The sequence below is a fragment of the Cyprinus carpio genome, chromosome A9 (genome assembly GCF_018340385.1).
Source record: "Cyprinus carpio isolate SPL01 chromosome A9, ASM1834038v1, whole genome shotgun sequence".
NCBI classification, from domain to species: domain Eukaryota; kingdom Metazoa; phylum Chordata; class Actinopteri; order Cypriniformes; family Cyprinidae; genus Cyprinus; species Cyprinus carpio.
In genome coordinates this window covers 5,182,070-5,196,653 of record NC_056580.1, presented here as the reverse complement: position 1 = coordinate 5,196,653, position 14,584 = coordinate 5,182,070, and the positions used below count along the sequence as shown (strand labels likewise).

General features: G+C 41.9%; 1 protein-coding gene across 1 annotated transcript in view; it reads left to right on the top strand.

Annotated features, from left to right (window-relative positions):
* Positions 1-369: 369 nt before the first annotated feature.
* The window catches only part of LOC109051855 (mitogen-activated protein kinase kinase kinase 12-like), a 36,333-nt gene continuing 22,118 nt past the window's right edge, over positions 370-14,584 (top strand). The window contains exons 1-3 of the mRNA XM_042763249.1: positions 370-746; positions 4,771-5,291; positions 5,368-5,551. Coding sequence (XP_042619183.1) covers positions 4,868-5,291; positions 5,368-5,551 — 608 coding nt within the window. The 5' untranslated portion in view covers positions 370-746; positions 4,771-4,867. The remainder of the gene's footprint in view (positions 747-4,770; positions 5,292-5,367; positions 5,552-14,584) is intronic.

The window sequence follows — 14,584 nt, the reverse complement described above, 5'->3', positions numbered from 1 at the left end:
AGGTGGCATGGAAATAGATGAGACTCGACTTTATTTTGTTGTTTTTGTGACAGGTCAGAGGCCAATGTGCTGTCAGTGTTTTAGACTTTTGTATTGTTGGACAACTTAAAATGTAAAAATGTAGCTATGCATGGAGTCACAAAGAGTCACTTAAAGATGAACTGAACCGAAAAGTTTGTTCTGAACCACAATACAAAAAATAAAACCCTTACTGAAGTTGAAATTAATGCACAAGCTGTAGACAGATGTGCTATTTGTTTTTTGTTTTTTTACTTTAATTACAATTTTGCGTAGCCTATTTATAATGTATTTATAATATAAGCTATCAGCTATCATTTTCACACTGGAGCCAATTTTTATGTTTTTTCACATCCTGACTCATAAACACCGTCCCGAACGATTTAAAATATGAATCCATCGGAAGCTCGTGTACAGATCACTGAGCATACTGTACATACTGTACATCCACCGCCTGTGGCTCTGACGTCACATGCGCGCCCACGCCGACGCGCGCGCCCCCGAGCGGGCGTCATGACGTCACTTCAGCACCGTAGAGGAGAAACAGCTCCTTCCGCTCGACTAATGGACCCGAATCCGTGATCGCGCAGTTCAGCCGATGGGGCTCGATCCGGACCGGACGAAATCACGCCGATCCTAGAGACAGAGGAGAACGCGCGGAGAGACGCGGAGCCGAGAGGATACACCCGTCACCTGACAACGCGACAACAGCATCCTCCAGAGACACGGTAACGTTACTGCTCGAGCATCTGCTGCCCCAATATGAAGCGAACACCTCCGCGATGGAGAGCGCGTGAAGCACGGAAAGCGGCTCTGTGTGTGTGTGTGTGTGTGTGTGTGTGTGAGATGGAGGGAGCGCATCCTCTCCTCACTCGCTGCAGTACCTCTCGCGGCTCCTCGGCTCGACGCGTTCACACGCGCCATTGACGCCAATGACATCACATCTGAACGAGCGCGTCCATTTACTGCGCTTTCATCGGCGTGCGTTAGCGCGATGCTTTTGACTGTACACTCACAACAGTGTATTTATACGACGCGCGTCAAGAGTCGTGTTGTTTTGGTCCGCACGCGCGCGTTTGTTATGCAATTTTGCCATATTGTGCAGAGAGCGACGTGACGCGAGCGCGAGCGTCGGTCCGCGCGGAAGTGCGGTGTTTTCCGTTCGCATTCAGAATATATTCCATGCAGATGCACAATAGACTGGGTCTGCAGCCCAAATAACAGGTCTGTGAACATCAGGGTTCGGCTCAGAATAAAGTGCACCTTCAGCTGCTCTGTCACCATTTCATGTCAAATCCTTTGAGCAGCTGAATTAGGAAATGATTCATCTAAACGTATGCATAACATATTTATTATATAATTAGAATAATGGTTTAAAATGATTTTAGTTTAATATTTAAAACTTGAACGTCAACTACCAACCGAACAAAAAGCATTCTGGCGTCTGCATTAATATTAAGACTACTGTATGCATATCTCCTCATGGGGCCCCACAGCAGTGGTTCCTAACCGAGGGCCCACAGCCCACTAGGGGGCCTCGGTGATCTTGCAGGGGGGGGCATGAGATAACTTAACATTCATTTCAATATATTGCTAGAATTCTTGTTAAGTTGAAAAAGAAGCACAGGCTCTCTGGTATTCTGTGAAGCCGGTTCTCTCAGCGCTGTGTGAAATACAGACTGAACATGTGACCGCTGCATCAGCTACAGCTCTCGGCTGGTAAAGCAGACCGGCGTCACGCTAGTTTTGATGGGGGATGATTGTAATCAAGGGAAAGACGATTAGAGAGACGTTCAGGAGTCATACGCTAGGTGTGCGCGTGTGTATGTTTTTATTGAAGCGCACACAAACCGCGTGTCACTCTCGCTCTGTCCTGTTCCTGCATGAACACAGTTCAGTGTTTGTGAATGTAAAATGATTGTACCGTGAGTGTTTTATGACGGATGTAGAAGTTTGTGAGGATCAGTGGTGTTTATGTATGAACAGGCATCAGACGCTAGGGATGTCAGTATACCATAAATATATTTTACGATACTATGCCAGCATAAATATCATGATACCAAATTGTGTTAATTAAAAATTCAAATCTACAAAAATTAACAGAATTTTCATAAATACATCACTGTAAATGAAAACAGAGCAGGTTTTCCTGAAACCCCCAACAGGTGGCAGCAAGTCTTGATTTATGATTTCTGAATTCTTTATTCAACCGATTCAAAGAAAACAGCTGATTCATTCAGGAACACAGCAAGTGACTGTTTTTATGAATGGCTCAGTGAATCATTGATTTGTTCATAAACACAGATTCATTCAGAAATGAAACTAAACACTGCTGTGTGCTGCTCTGGGGAGCTTAACAGTTCTGCCTAATTTAGTACTTTTTCATCTGCGAAACAGCAAAATACCATCAATATTGACAAAGTTGTGTCTAAATGTCATTTAATATTAACTTTATGTTAATTGAACTGCTGTATAAAATCAATCATGTGTCATCATAAAAAACAAAACTCATACAGGCAATTTTTTTGAAATGACCAACTCTGGAGGGCACTATATTAAAACACAATTCATTTATAATGCTAAAATCTCATTATGAGGACTGATATGAATAAGAACCGAGTGCAAATGCACACTATGTTAATTGCATTCGTCCTTGCAAAGACTGTACTATAAACAAACCATTACACCTATTCCAGAAGCGGGGAAATGAGCAACGCACAAACTGACAGAATACTCCCTGATAGAAAGATGTTATGATGTAGAAAAGTGATGTTTGTGCTGCTAATTTTTAACATCTTTTCAGTCCCTCTCTCCTGATAAACTGTAGTGTGAACAATGGCGTATCCCAGCTAAATGAAGTGAAGTGTTGGGAAACACTCGCTGTAAAAGGTGTGAATTCTACACAGGCTGATGCAGTGAAGAATTCAGGAGCTCAGGAGTCATACATTGTTTAAAAAGTTATCTTTTAAAAAGAGTGAGAGGTTATAAAGTGTAGCTTAAATTTGCAATGTCAGCAATAAATAATGCTGAAGGTTTCAATCTGTCAAAATCTGAATAAGAACCGAAATATTGAATACAATTTGAAACTTGAATAATTCAAGTTGTTTTGTTGTGATATATTTCACTGTTTTTCATCATTTGTGGCCTAGTTATGTTATGAATTATGTTTCCTCAAAGGGGCATTGATTTTTAATGATAACTTAATGATATAACAATTTACTGATAGCTTACCCTTTAAAGACAGACCTACTGTGAGCCATGAGGTTGTTAATCAGTGGTATTTGCATTTGTTGAAGCTATCAGCCTACATTATTTAAACTTGTTGTTATACATTTTTGTTAAATAAGTTAAGTTTGTGTTCAACAGGCGATTTCCTGGTGAAAAACTACATTACCCATGATTCCTCCACCAATCAAGAAATCACTACAAGCAAATCATGCTGAAGCGCTGCAAATGATGTATGCCATTCACAATGCTTCATGGGGAACTTTTTTTTTTTTTTTTTGTCAGATTTTTTGCTTCAAATCAAAGTTTGCTGTTATTCTCCTTGTAGCAGGCTGGTTTGATTCATAACTCTTAAACGAAGATTTTTTTTTTAAATTCCAGTTGGAAAAATACTTCCAGAACTGGAAAAATGTGCGGCACTGTAGTACACAATTGCACAGGGCTTCTCAAATCTGGCCCTTGAGGTCCACTGTGCTGCAGAGTAATCAAACTCACCTGCCTGTAGCCTTCTAGTAATTCTGAAGACCTTGATGAGTTTGTTCAGGTATGTTTGATTAGTGTTGGAGCTATGAAGTCACAGACATCCTGGAATTGTATCAAAACATGAACATCATTTTCCATGTGCAAATTTGGTTAGATTTTTCTTCTTTGCAAATATATATATTTTTTAATTCAACATGCATACAAAACGTTTTGTGCGCTCTGTTGTGTGCACAGATTTGTGGCACAAAACGAACACCATATTGGACTTACCTTGCTGTGTGACGGTAACATCACACAAAAGCAAATGTTTTTGATTATCAGTGGCGTTGTAGAAATGCTCTGTTCACTGTCAACCATGATAAGTACATTATTTAACAAGTTGGTGATTGATAACCGTGTGTAGAATTCAGCTGGTCTCAATTCAAATAATCTCAACATGTCTGACCCCATGCAGAATACAAACACTTCTATTATTCAGGCCACTGAAATGACACTAATCGTTGGCTGGTTGGTGGAGAGAATGTGTTGGAAGGACTGAGTTAACTTGTAAATGTTCTTTACAACTTTTACAACTGTTTACAAATTTGTTTGAGAACACTAGTTTTGGTAAAGTTATGGTGGCTTGGCAGTCTGAAAGCAATTTGCTCCGGCGGTTCCTACATACCTGGGCCCAGGTACATAAACTTAGCCTCCATGTTAAGACAATGTCTTAAGTATGATTTTGACCAACTAGAAGTTATCCAAGTGGTAATCAGTCTTATTCTGGGATTCAGTTTAGACTAATGTATGCTTTTATATAACTGAATAAAAAAAATTATGACAAGTTTTAAAGAAAAAAAAAAATTATGACTAACTTATAAGACTAGTCTACAAGTTAGACCTTTTATGCAACTGGCCCCTGAGTGCATCCTTGTCGTGTGATCAGTCCACCATAATCACTACATCTCTAATATACTAATATACTCTGGTATTTGATTGGCATTCATATTGAGCAGTTAGAAGAATGCCCCTTCACAGTACTTATGACTTGTGTTGTCTCTCCAGGTGTGTTGACGAGCAGCGCTGCTACAGAGTGAGTGGTGAGGGCCACTTTTCTTAAGGGTGGGTAACGCAGTGGGCTACCCTCACCCTTTCTGCACCCATGGCTTGTGTCCATGAGCAACATGCCCCTTCCCCATCCCTCTCAGGGTTCAGCACCCCGCTCTCAGAACCCCCCTTCTGTCGGCCCGATTCGGAGGTGCTGGCAAGCACTCCAGACACCGAGCTCACCCCGACCCAGTGCGTCCTCCGTAACGTGCTCTCCATTGACCCGGTTGGGGGTGGCAGTGGCACTCACACCCACAGCAACAGCCCCACCCTGAGCGACGAGCCCACCAACTTCTCCAACAGCGTGCTCAAGCTGCAGGAGGGCGGGGCCGAGGGCGGAGCCATGCGCAACCAGTCCGACAGCTTCCGGCTGCAGGCGGGCGGAGGAGGCTTTCTGGAAGGCTTGTTTGGATGCCTAAAGCCAGTGTGGACGATGATCGGGAAAGCTTACTCGACAGAGCACAAGCAGAGCCAGGAGGGTGAGTACAGCAGTCGGAGAGTAGTCGGGGTGTTTCAGTGTCGTTTTGGATGGAGATAATGGAATGTCTCTTCCAGAATCCTGGGAGGTGCCATTCGAGGAGATCTCCGAGCTGCAGTGGGTGGGCAGCGGGGCGCAGGGAGCCGTTTTCCTGGGGAAGTTTCATGGTGAGGACGTGGCTGTGAAGAAAGTCCGAGACATCAAGGAGACTGAGATCAAACATCTGCGCAAGCTCAAACACCCCAACATCATTACCTTCAAGTGAGTGAACGCAATCCTGCACATCAGCATCACCCTCAAGACTATAAGTAGCGCATTCTCCAGAAAATAAGTCGCCCTTGAGTATAAGTTGCAATGGGGCAAAATTGCGTGGTTGAGAGAAAAAAAAAAACGGATAATTTGCATTACGCATGTTATTATTATTACATTCAGAAATAATGTAAAGCATCTTAAATTAAATATTTACAAACATTATAAATACTATACACATTATAGTGCCATTTATTCTAAACAGGAGCAAGGCTATTATAAAGGAACACAATTTTTTTTAAAGCGAAACTGAGAAAATTAAACCAGTGTTGGGTTCATGCATCTCTCTCATTCAGCACAATTCCAAATGTTTCCATTTTTCCAAAACATTTCTTTGCTAAACTTTTTTTTTTTATGTAAACAAGGTTTGTACTTTACTTGTGTACCAATATCCATGCTAAACATCAACCTTCATCATCCTTAAACTGAGCGGTGGAACTTTGTATATGTTTGGTTGACTGCATTTTAGCTTTACGATGAATAGACTGTGATGTCAAGTTAGCAATGCTAGAATTGTTGTGTGCGTGTATTTGTGCGCTTTGCTCAAATTTTGCGTGCTTAATGTTAAATGCATCGTATGAGTCACATTATAGGCCTAAATTGCAGCACGTTTCAGATTAAAAAAATATGATTTATATTCCTAAAAATATGGCATATTTAGATATAACGTAACTTTTTTACGTTATGTTTTTAACATTAGTCCAGATTTTGGGAAATCTAGAAAACATGACTTTGTCTTCGTCCAGCATGTATACAACTATATGACTCTGCATTGAAAGACAGAGCACAGACTTTTTTAGTTCATCAGCAAATGATTGGTGGGATTATTTAAGTGCCAACCTCACACCGTAGCTGAGTTCAACTCAATCTTTTGTTCGTCTGTTATGAATTCAGTTCAGAAAAATCATAGATGGTCCAATCACATCAAACAGTAACACTGTCTATCATGAAGTGCTGCTGATGCTAAACTAAGGTTAAGGCTATGGTGTAGGTAAGGATTAGAGAAGACAATTTATTGCAGAGTTGTGTAAGCAATCAGCACTGTGAATGACATGACCAATGAGAATCGGCCGCCGTTCCCTGATCATAACAAGAGTGGATGTGCAACAAACTTAACACAGGCAAGGTGTTGCACCCGTCCAAATCATGTATTCAATTATGCATCATGTCAGACTGATTAAAACTGTAGCTTGACTATATAAAAACTCATTGTAGGAGGATTATAACTCAATCATAACCGTAAACGTACTTAATGCATAAACACCCAATTCTGAAGATTCTCTAAAGAAACTCCCTGTCCCATGTCTCCATTTTTGTGCCATAGTGAAATGAACATTTTATAAATTCCAAAAAGATTTTATTACTTGCCCTCATCACCAGCTGGAGTGCCCTGGACATCTACCAGAAGGCACTCTTCCCTATTCCATTGTGATTCTATCCTGGACTCCATTTCTCACAATTCTTTGCAGGTCTCATCTGCTGTTTGCCCCTCTGCCGTGTTTGTCTCCATGGTTCCCCATTGTTTCCATGGTGTTTAATTAGCTCCTCCCCCTTGTTACCTGGTTATCCTGTTTGTCTCTCCCTGTTTATACCCTGTGAATTTCCCTATGTCTTTGCAAAGGCTTGTTATTGTCAGCTGAATTTCTGAGCATTACACTTGTTTCCTGTGTCTCTGGTTTTTGACTCCTTGCCTGCTCCCTGGATATCCATTGCCTGTGTTTCCTGCTGTTTGGATTGTTTACCTGTGTTTTGATCATTTGCCTGTTTTGGACTTTGATTCTGGATAACCCTCCAATAAACCTGCATTTGGATCCTCATTGTACAAGCCTCAGAGCAGTGTTCATGACAGAAGACTTCGCCAACGTGGATCTTGCAGTAAGAATCATCTATCTTTGACAAGGACCATATTAAGAGCTTTCTAGACATTCCTAATTTCTCCCAGACTATGCTCTCATTGATTTCTTTTGTTATGGACTCGATGAACACTATAAATCCAAACTCATCAGTGTTGGTCAAATGGTCAGATGATGCCAACCCTGAAACAACAACCCTTCTTCACTGTTGGGGAAATTGAGGAGTATGTTTCCCCTAAATATTTTTTTTGGAGGGAGGGCACCACACACCAAGCTCCGGTGATCACGGAGCTTGGCCCACCATGGTCACCAGCATGTCATGTGATAATGGTTGCTAGTCCTGTACTTTCAGTACCTTCCCCTCCTTTGGTTCTCGCACCAGAGCCAGTTCACAACATGGCCGCCACACCAGAGCCTCTCCGCAAGATGGCCACCAGTCCAGAGCCTCTCTGCAAGATGGCCGTTATGCCAAAGTCTTCAGCTGTCATGGATGTTATGCCAGAGTCTTCAGTCATCATGGACACCGTGCTAGTGTTCCCAGCTGTCATGAACGATGCATTTGAAACTAGTAAGGCAGTGCCCAGACAACTGAGACTGATGTCCAGTGTGGTGGGTCCACCGCTGATGTCGTATCCCTGTGGCCACCCGGACTCTGAGCTATACACTTTTCTGAGGTGGTAGAGCCCGCTCCAGTCCACGAGTCTGCTTCAGAGCCCACTCTAGTCCACGAATCTGCTCCAGAGCCCACTCCATTCCACGAGTCCGCTATACAGTCCGCTCCGGTCCATAAATCTGCTCCAGAGCCCGCTCCAGTCCATGAGTCCACCTGGAGGCCACCTTTGAACTCACAGTCTGCCGTCACGGTCAAGGAGGCCGTCTCTGAGCTCTTTGCCTGTCCTGTCATCCCTGAATCCCTTGTCTGTCCTGTCATGGCCAAGGAGGCCATTCCTGAACTCTCTGCTTGCCCTATCTTGCCCAAAGAAACTGTCCCTGAACTGTGTGCTTGCCCTGTCACAGCCAATGAGGACTGAACACGCTACCTGTCCTGTCAGGGCCATGGAAGCCATTTCTGAACTCTTAGCCCATCCTGACACAACCATGAAAGTGGTTCCTGAATGTCCTTTTATGACCACAAGGGCTATTTCTAACCTCTCTGTGCTCTCTATTGCAGTTCCGTCTTCTCTGCCTTGGTGGCCTTCAGATCCACCGTGGTGGGTTCCAGATCCGCCTGATACGCGTTGGTGGTCTCCTGCCTTGTCTGCTCTGCTGTGGGGATCTTCAGTTCTGTCTGCTCTGCTGTGGTGGTTGTCTGCTCCACCGTGGGGATCTTTGGAGGTTCTGCTCTGCTGTGGTGGTCATCTGTTTTGCTGTAGGGATCTTTACTCCTGTCTGCCCTGCTGTGGTGGTCATCTGGTCTGCCGTGGGGATCTTTGGTCCCATCTGCTCTGCTGCGGTGCTATTCATCTCCGCCTGCTCATCCCTGGTGCTCTTAATTTCTACCTTGGTGGTCTTCAGCTCCATCTTGGTTGTCTTCAGCACTGCCTGCTCTGCTCTGGTGGTCTTCAGCTCCACCCTGGTAGTCATCTGCTCTTCCCAGGTGGTCTTCAGTTCTGCCTGCTCCGCCTGGTGGTCATCTGCTCTACACTTGTTCTCTTCAGCTGCAACCTGGCTTCCAGCCCTGCCCACTCTGCCTTAGTCTCCAGGCCATCATCCACTCCAAACCGCCCTCTAATCCACCTCCTTCCTGGATTTTCTAATTTTGTTAGGAGTGTTTAGAAGCCACTCCTTATGAGGGGGGCTATGTCATGATCACCAGCTGGTCATGCCCTGGACATCCACCAGAGGACACTCCTCCCTACTGCATTGCTATTCTTTTCTGCACTCCAATTCCCACAATTCTTTGGCAGTCTCATTTTCTGTTTGCTTTGTTTCCATGGTTCCCCTTGTTAGTTTCCATGGTGTTTAATTAGCTTCTCCCCCTTGTTACCTGGTTATCCTGTTTGTCTCTCCCTATTTATATCCTGTGTATATGCAAAGTCTCGTTATTGTCAACTGTATTTCTGAGCATTCCCCTCGTTTCCTGTCTTTCTGGTTTTTAAATCCTTGCTTACTCCCTGGATATCCTTTGCTTGTGTTTCCTGCTGTTTGGACTGCTTACCTGTGCTTTAATCATTTGCCTGTTTTCAGTGGTGGAGGTTACGAATTACAACTACTCATGTTACTGTAATTAAGTAGTTTTTTCAGGTATGATCTCTCCGTGTGTCACACCCCTGGACTCATTATGTTGTGTTTTCCCCTCATGTGTTCCATTCCCCATGTTCTCTGTGACCCAGTTTCTGTTTCCTGTGATTGTTGATTAGTTCCCAGGTGTGTCTCCTTAGTCCCTCGTTATCCTGTCTTTATAAGCCTTGTTCTTTCAGTTCAGTTTTGTCGGGTCTTCCAGTTACATACGTGTGTCTTCCTCCTGTGTTCCATGTTGGATTTACCCCTGTGTTGGATTAATAAAGACTTGCTCGATTACTCTCAACTTTGTGTTCCTTCTGGTAGCGTGACACCGTGCTTTTAAAGTAGAAATTATTTCTCTTTGCTCCTGGTTTAAACTTTGTCAAAAGTTATCAACCGTTTAGAATAGATCCACACCTGATTTCTTTTCAATGTAAGTTTATGCTAGAAATGTTTTGAATAGGATATGTGTATGATTTGTAAATATACTAGTCTGTCTAACTGCATCACTACATTGTACAGACATTACAGGTCAAAGCCATCTGATGTTCCATTTATCTAAATAAGTAACATATATGGCAAACACGATTTGGAGAAAAAAATCTAATTGCGATTTTTCTGATCAAGCATATGCAAGCATAATCACAAACTATGTGACACTGTGCTTACTGTGTATTTAAAGAGGTCATATGATGCGATTTCAAGTTTTCCTTTCTCTTTAAAGTGTTACAAGCTCTTGGTGCATAAAGAAGATCTGTAAAGTTTCAAAGACTTAAGTCTTAAACGCAAAGAGATATTCTTAATAAAAGTTGAGTCAACCACACCGTCCTAAAACGGCTCGTTCTAACACTCCCCACATATCTACGTCACGATGTGGGAAGATTTGCATAATGCCGCCTAAATGTTCACGCAAAGAAAGAAGGCGTAAATTTGATTCTTGCTGTTGCCGCCGGCACCATGTCATGGAGACACTGTGTGTTTCGTTGTGAAAACGAAAATACTTTGTTTGGCCTTCCAAAAGAGGACACAACTAGAAATCAGTGGTTAAGTTGTATTTACAACACTGTTCCAGAACAGTTCAACCCAAATATTTAATGTGCAGCACATTTTGTGGCGGACTGTTTCCTGATCCTGGGAGAGAAGACTACACTGCTGGCTGTTCTAACTCACAGCCTGTAAGTCCGTTTACATATGTAAAGGATTTGCCAGATCTCTCGTCTTCAAATGGTCCAAAATGCTGCTGCCCGCCTACTCACGGGTAGTCACAAACGAGACCATATCACACCAATTTTATGTACATTGCACTGGTTTCCAGTCCGGTATCGAATTGATTTCAAAATTCTGCTATTTGTCTACAAAGCTCTTAACAACTTAGCCCCTAAGTATCTCTCCGATTTACTCACCGTTTACAATCCGGCTAGGTCATTCAGATCCCAAGATGGCCATCTTCTGCGAATACCATGGTCCCGCCTGCAACGCAGGGGAGACAGAGCCTTCGCAGAAGCTGGTCCTAAGCTATGGAATAGCCTGCCACTACTTGTCAGAACTGCCTCCACGTTAGCCGAATTCAAATCCAGGTTAAAACGCATCTTTTTTCTAATGCTTTTAAATCTCCATAATCTGTATGTGTTTACTTGCTTTTACCCTATTGTATTTTATTTTTATTTTTATTTTTTTTTACTTTGTACAGCACTTTGGCCAACAAAGGTTGAATTTAAATGTGCTTTAGAAATAAAATTGAATTGAATTGAATTTGACTGATGATTCAAACGCAAGCTTTGAGCAGTGTAGAGTAGCGGTTCTCAATTCCAGTCCTTGCGCCCCCCCTGGAGCGAACGTATATGTTCCATTCAAAGTGCATTGAAGTGTGCAAGAGGTGAATTTAAAATGTATTTATTTACAGAGGTATATGATGTCATACTTGTCCATTTGTGAAGACGTTGCGCAGCGCAAATCCATGAATGAATGTTCCGAGGTTAACTTCAACAGATTTCCCCTGCTCAGGGAGTAGGGAGCAATAAACACTGTGTAGGGACCATGTCAATGGGAACACAGTTCATGCACGGAGCTCACTTCTAACGAGCTTGTTATCTGAATCAGGTGTGTTAACAAAGAGACGTGCAAAATATGCAGAGCTGGGGAACACGAGGACTGGAATTGAGAATGGTGGTGTAGAATAGAGATTGTTGTTTGTCGTTTCTCCAATCACAAATGCAGACATTGTTTTATGTTAATGCGGCATGGCGTAATGCAATGCAGCACGTAAAAACACAGTATAAGTCATTATAATCCGTAATTATGTCCCCACTGGATGTAACAACTGCCTCGTTTGTAATGGGCTTTATTGTTTTTGTCTTGTCTCGCCAGTGTTCTGACCTGGACACGCATCACAGTATGACAAGGGGCGTAACATTTCCGTCACATGCTTGAGGCATTCGGCCAATCACAAATCACTGGATAGCTGGCCAATCAGAGCACACCTCGCTTTTCAGAACGATGAGCTTTGTAAAAAACGACGCGTTTCAGAAGGCGGGGCAAAGAAGAGAAACAATAATGTACAATATGTGGAAAATATTGTGTTTTTTGACCCTTAAACTGCATAAACACATTTATTTACACCAAATACACAAAATAATGTTCTTTTTAGCAACATCATATGACCCCTTTAAAACCTCTTAAACATTGTGGCCATTTTTTTTAATAAAGTTGTCATGATGCAAACATCTGTCATGACAAATTAAGAAAATAACTACAGTATCTTAAATAAAGTTAAATTAACAATTATAAATAAAATCTTACACTTTTAAGAACCCAAACACACTGTAAACAATTCTACATCAGTAAAACACTGACCATAACCTACATTAAGGTTGAAACAATGACAGCAAAAGTTTTTGCCATTTAAAGTGCAAAGAACATGAACAATCCTGAGGCCAAAAGGCCTACAAGAAAACCTTCACATTTAAATTGTTTTACATTTTCACTTTATTCAGGGTAATGTGCTTAAAGATTTTTTGACAAAAAGCAGCATATCCACTCTTTCTGGTTTGAGGCATGACCTCATGACATGTTACTATATTGCCTGCTGCACTGAAGAGTCTTTCCGACAGTGTGCTTGTGGCAGGAACACACAGGTATCGGCAAGCCAACCTGCTCAGCCTGGGAAAGTTAACCTGTTGCTGTTTCCACCAGGTCAAGGGAATTCCCTTCTTTATCAATTGCTGGTGCAGTTAAGTAGCTGTTTAGTTATGCTTCCACCACATGATGAAAATTAGGAGGTTCTTTTGGAGACACAGAGGAAATCTTAAAATAGCTGCCAAGTGTATTTTCTTTAACAGACTTGGCTGCTGCTAAATCCTGTGAATCTGAGACACGTGATCTCTTTACTCCTGTAACATTCAAAAATAGCAAGCAAGCACGTTACTTAAGTTTGAACATTTTCAGTACAGAAAGTGCCATTTTCTTACCTTTCTTGCAGCTTCTTCCATCTCTGTCATCATTCTTTCTTTTATGGTTGGGATGTTGTCTTGACTGCTGTAATTCATCTTGAAGCAAGGATCTAAGAATGATTTAGCATCCAGAAGTTCTCGAGTGGCTGGGTCATCATATTTTAAATTGAGGTATTGAGGGACTCAAAATGTCTTTGATTGCCCTTGTGAGATTACTGTTGTCCTGATCTTCAGCGAGTGTCTTTGTCCTCAAAAGGTGAAGAACTGACTTAAGATGGGAGACACTAACATAATCCTTTCCCGAAAGCACATCTGTAAACTCCTGGAGTGGATGCAGAGCTTTGTGGATGGACTTCAACACCTCTATGTCTTGCCATGTCAGTGTTAGGTGCATTGTTTTCTTGTCTGCAGACAGCACATGATTCATAGATTTGCGTTGCTCTAAACCCTTGCAATACTTTTTTCTTTGGTTCCCCATCTTGTTGGGCACTCTGTAATTAATGAGTGCTCAGGCAGATTGAGCTCTTTTTGGGCTGCAGTCAATGCCATTCTTTTCTTCCAGCTTTAAGAGAATTGACTGACCAGCTTCTTGCAAACACCCACTGCTCGCTCGCTGCACCCTGTCATCTTTGAGTGCATTTTCTGAAAATATACCATTAGAAAAAGCTTAGAATGCAATTATCTTAGTTAGCTTTAGTTAATATGTAAGATGTGAATGAGCCTACAATGAACAACATATTTTTTTAGAGTATTTAATTTTTTTTTTAATTTATATACACATACTTTACCCCTTATTAATAATTCGTATTTGTTCATAATACAGTTTTGTGAAACTAACAGAAATCTTAAACATGTATAGGTTTATGCAGTAAATTCTATTATTAACAATGCTCAACCAATACTGTAAAATTATTTATCATTGTCATTATAATATGATTATGTATTGTATATGAATAATACAAGATTATAAAATTTATATTATATATGAACACTTACCGATAGCAAGATGGAGTCTGTGACCAAAGCACTGGAGACTGGTCCATCCATTTATTTCCACTGCCCTTATTATGTTGGCTGCATTGTCTGTGGTGATGCACACCTGGCCTTCTTCATTTAGACCCCAGCCAGCTAGAGCATCCTTCAAAGCAGAAACAATGTTTTCTCCCGCATGGTCAGTTGGAAAGTGCAACGTATGAGAAGGAATACGATATCTTTTATCAAGCGTTAGGATAAGATTCTTAAAACCATCTTTTGTGACAGCGTTAATCGGCACCATATCTTTAGCCAGGTAACTTATGGTGTCTCTTATTTCATAGTACCTTCGTGAAGATTTGTCATAGGGTGAGCCACTTTCTAATGCTTGAGCAATTGAAGTTTGCTTGGAAGTCAGTCGCGGTGGTTGTGACGAAGTGTGTTCATCGGTGGACCTTTTGGCCATGCATTCATCCTAGATTTGTCTG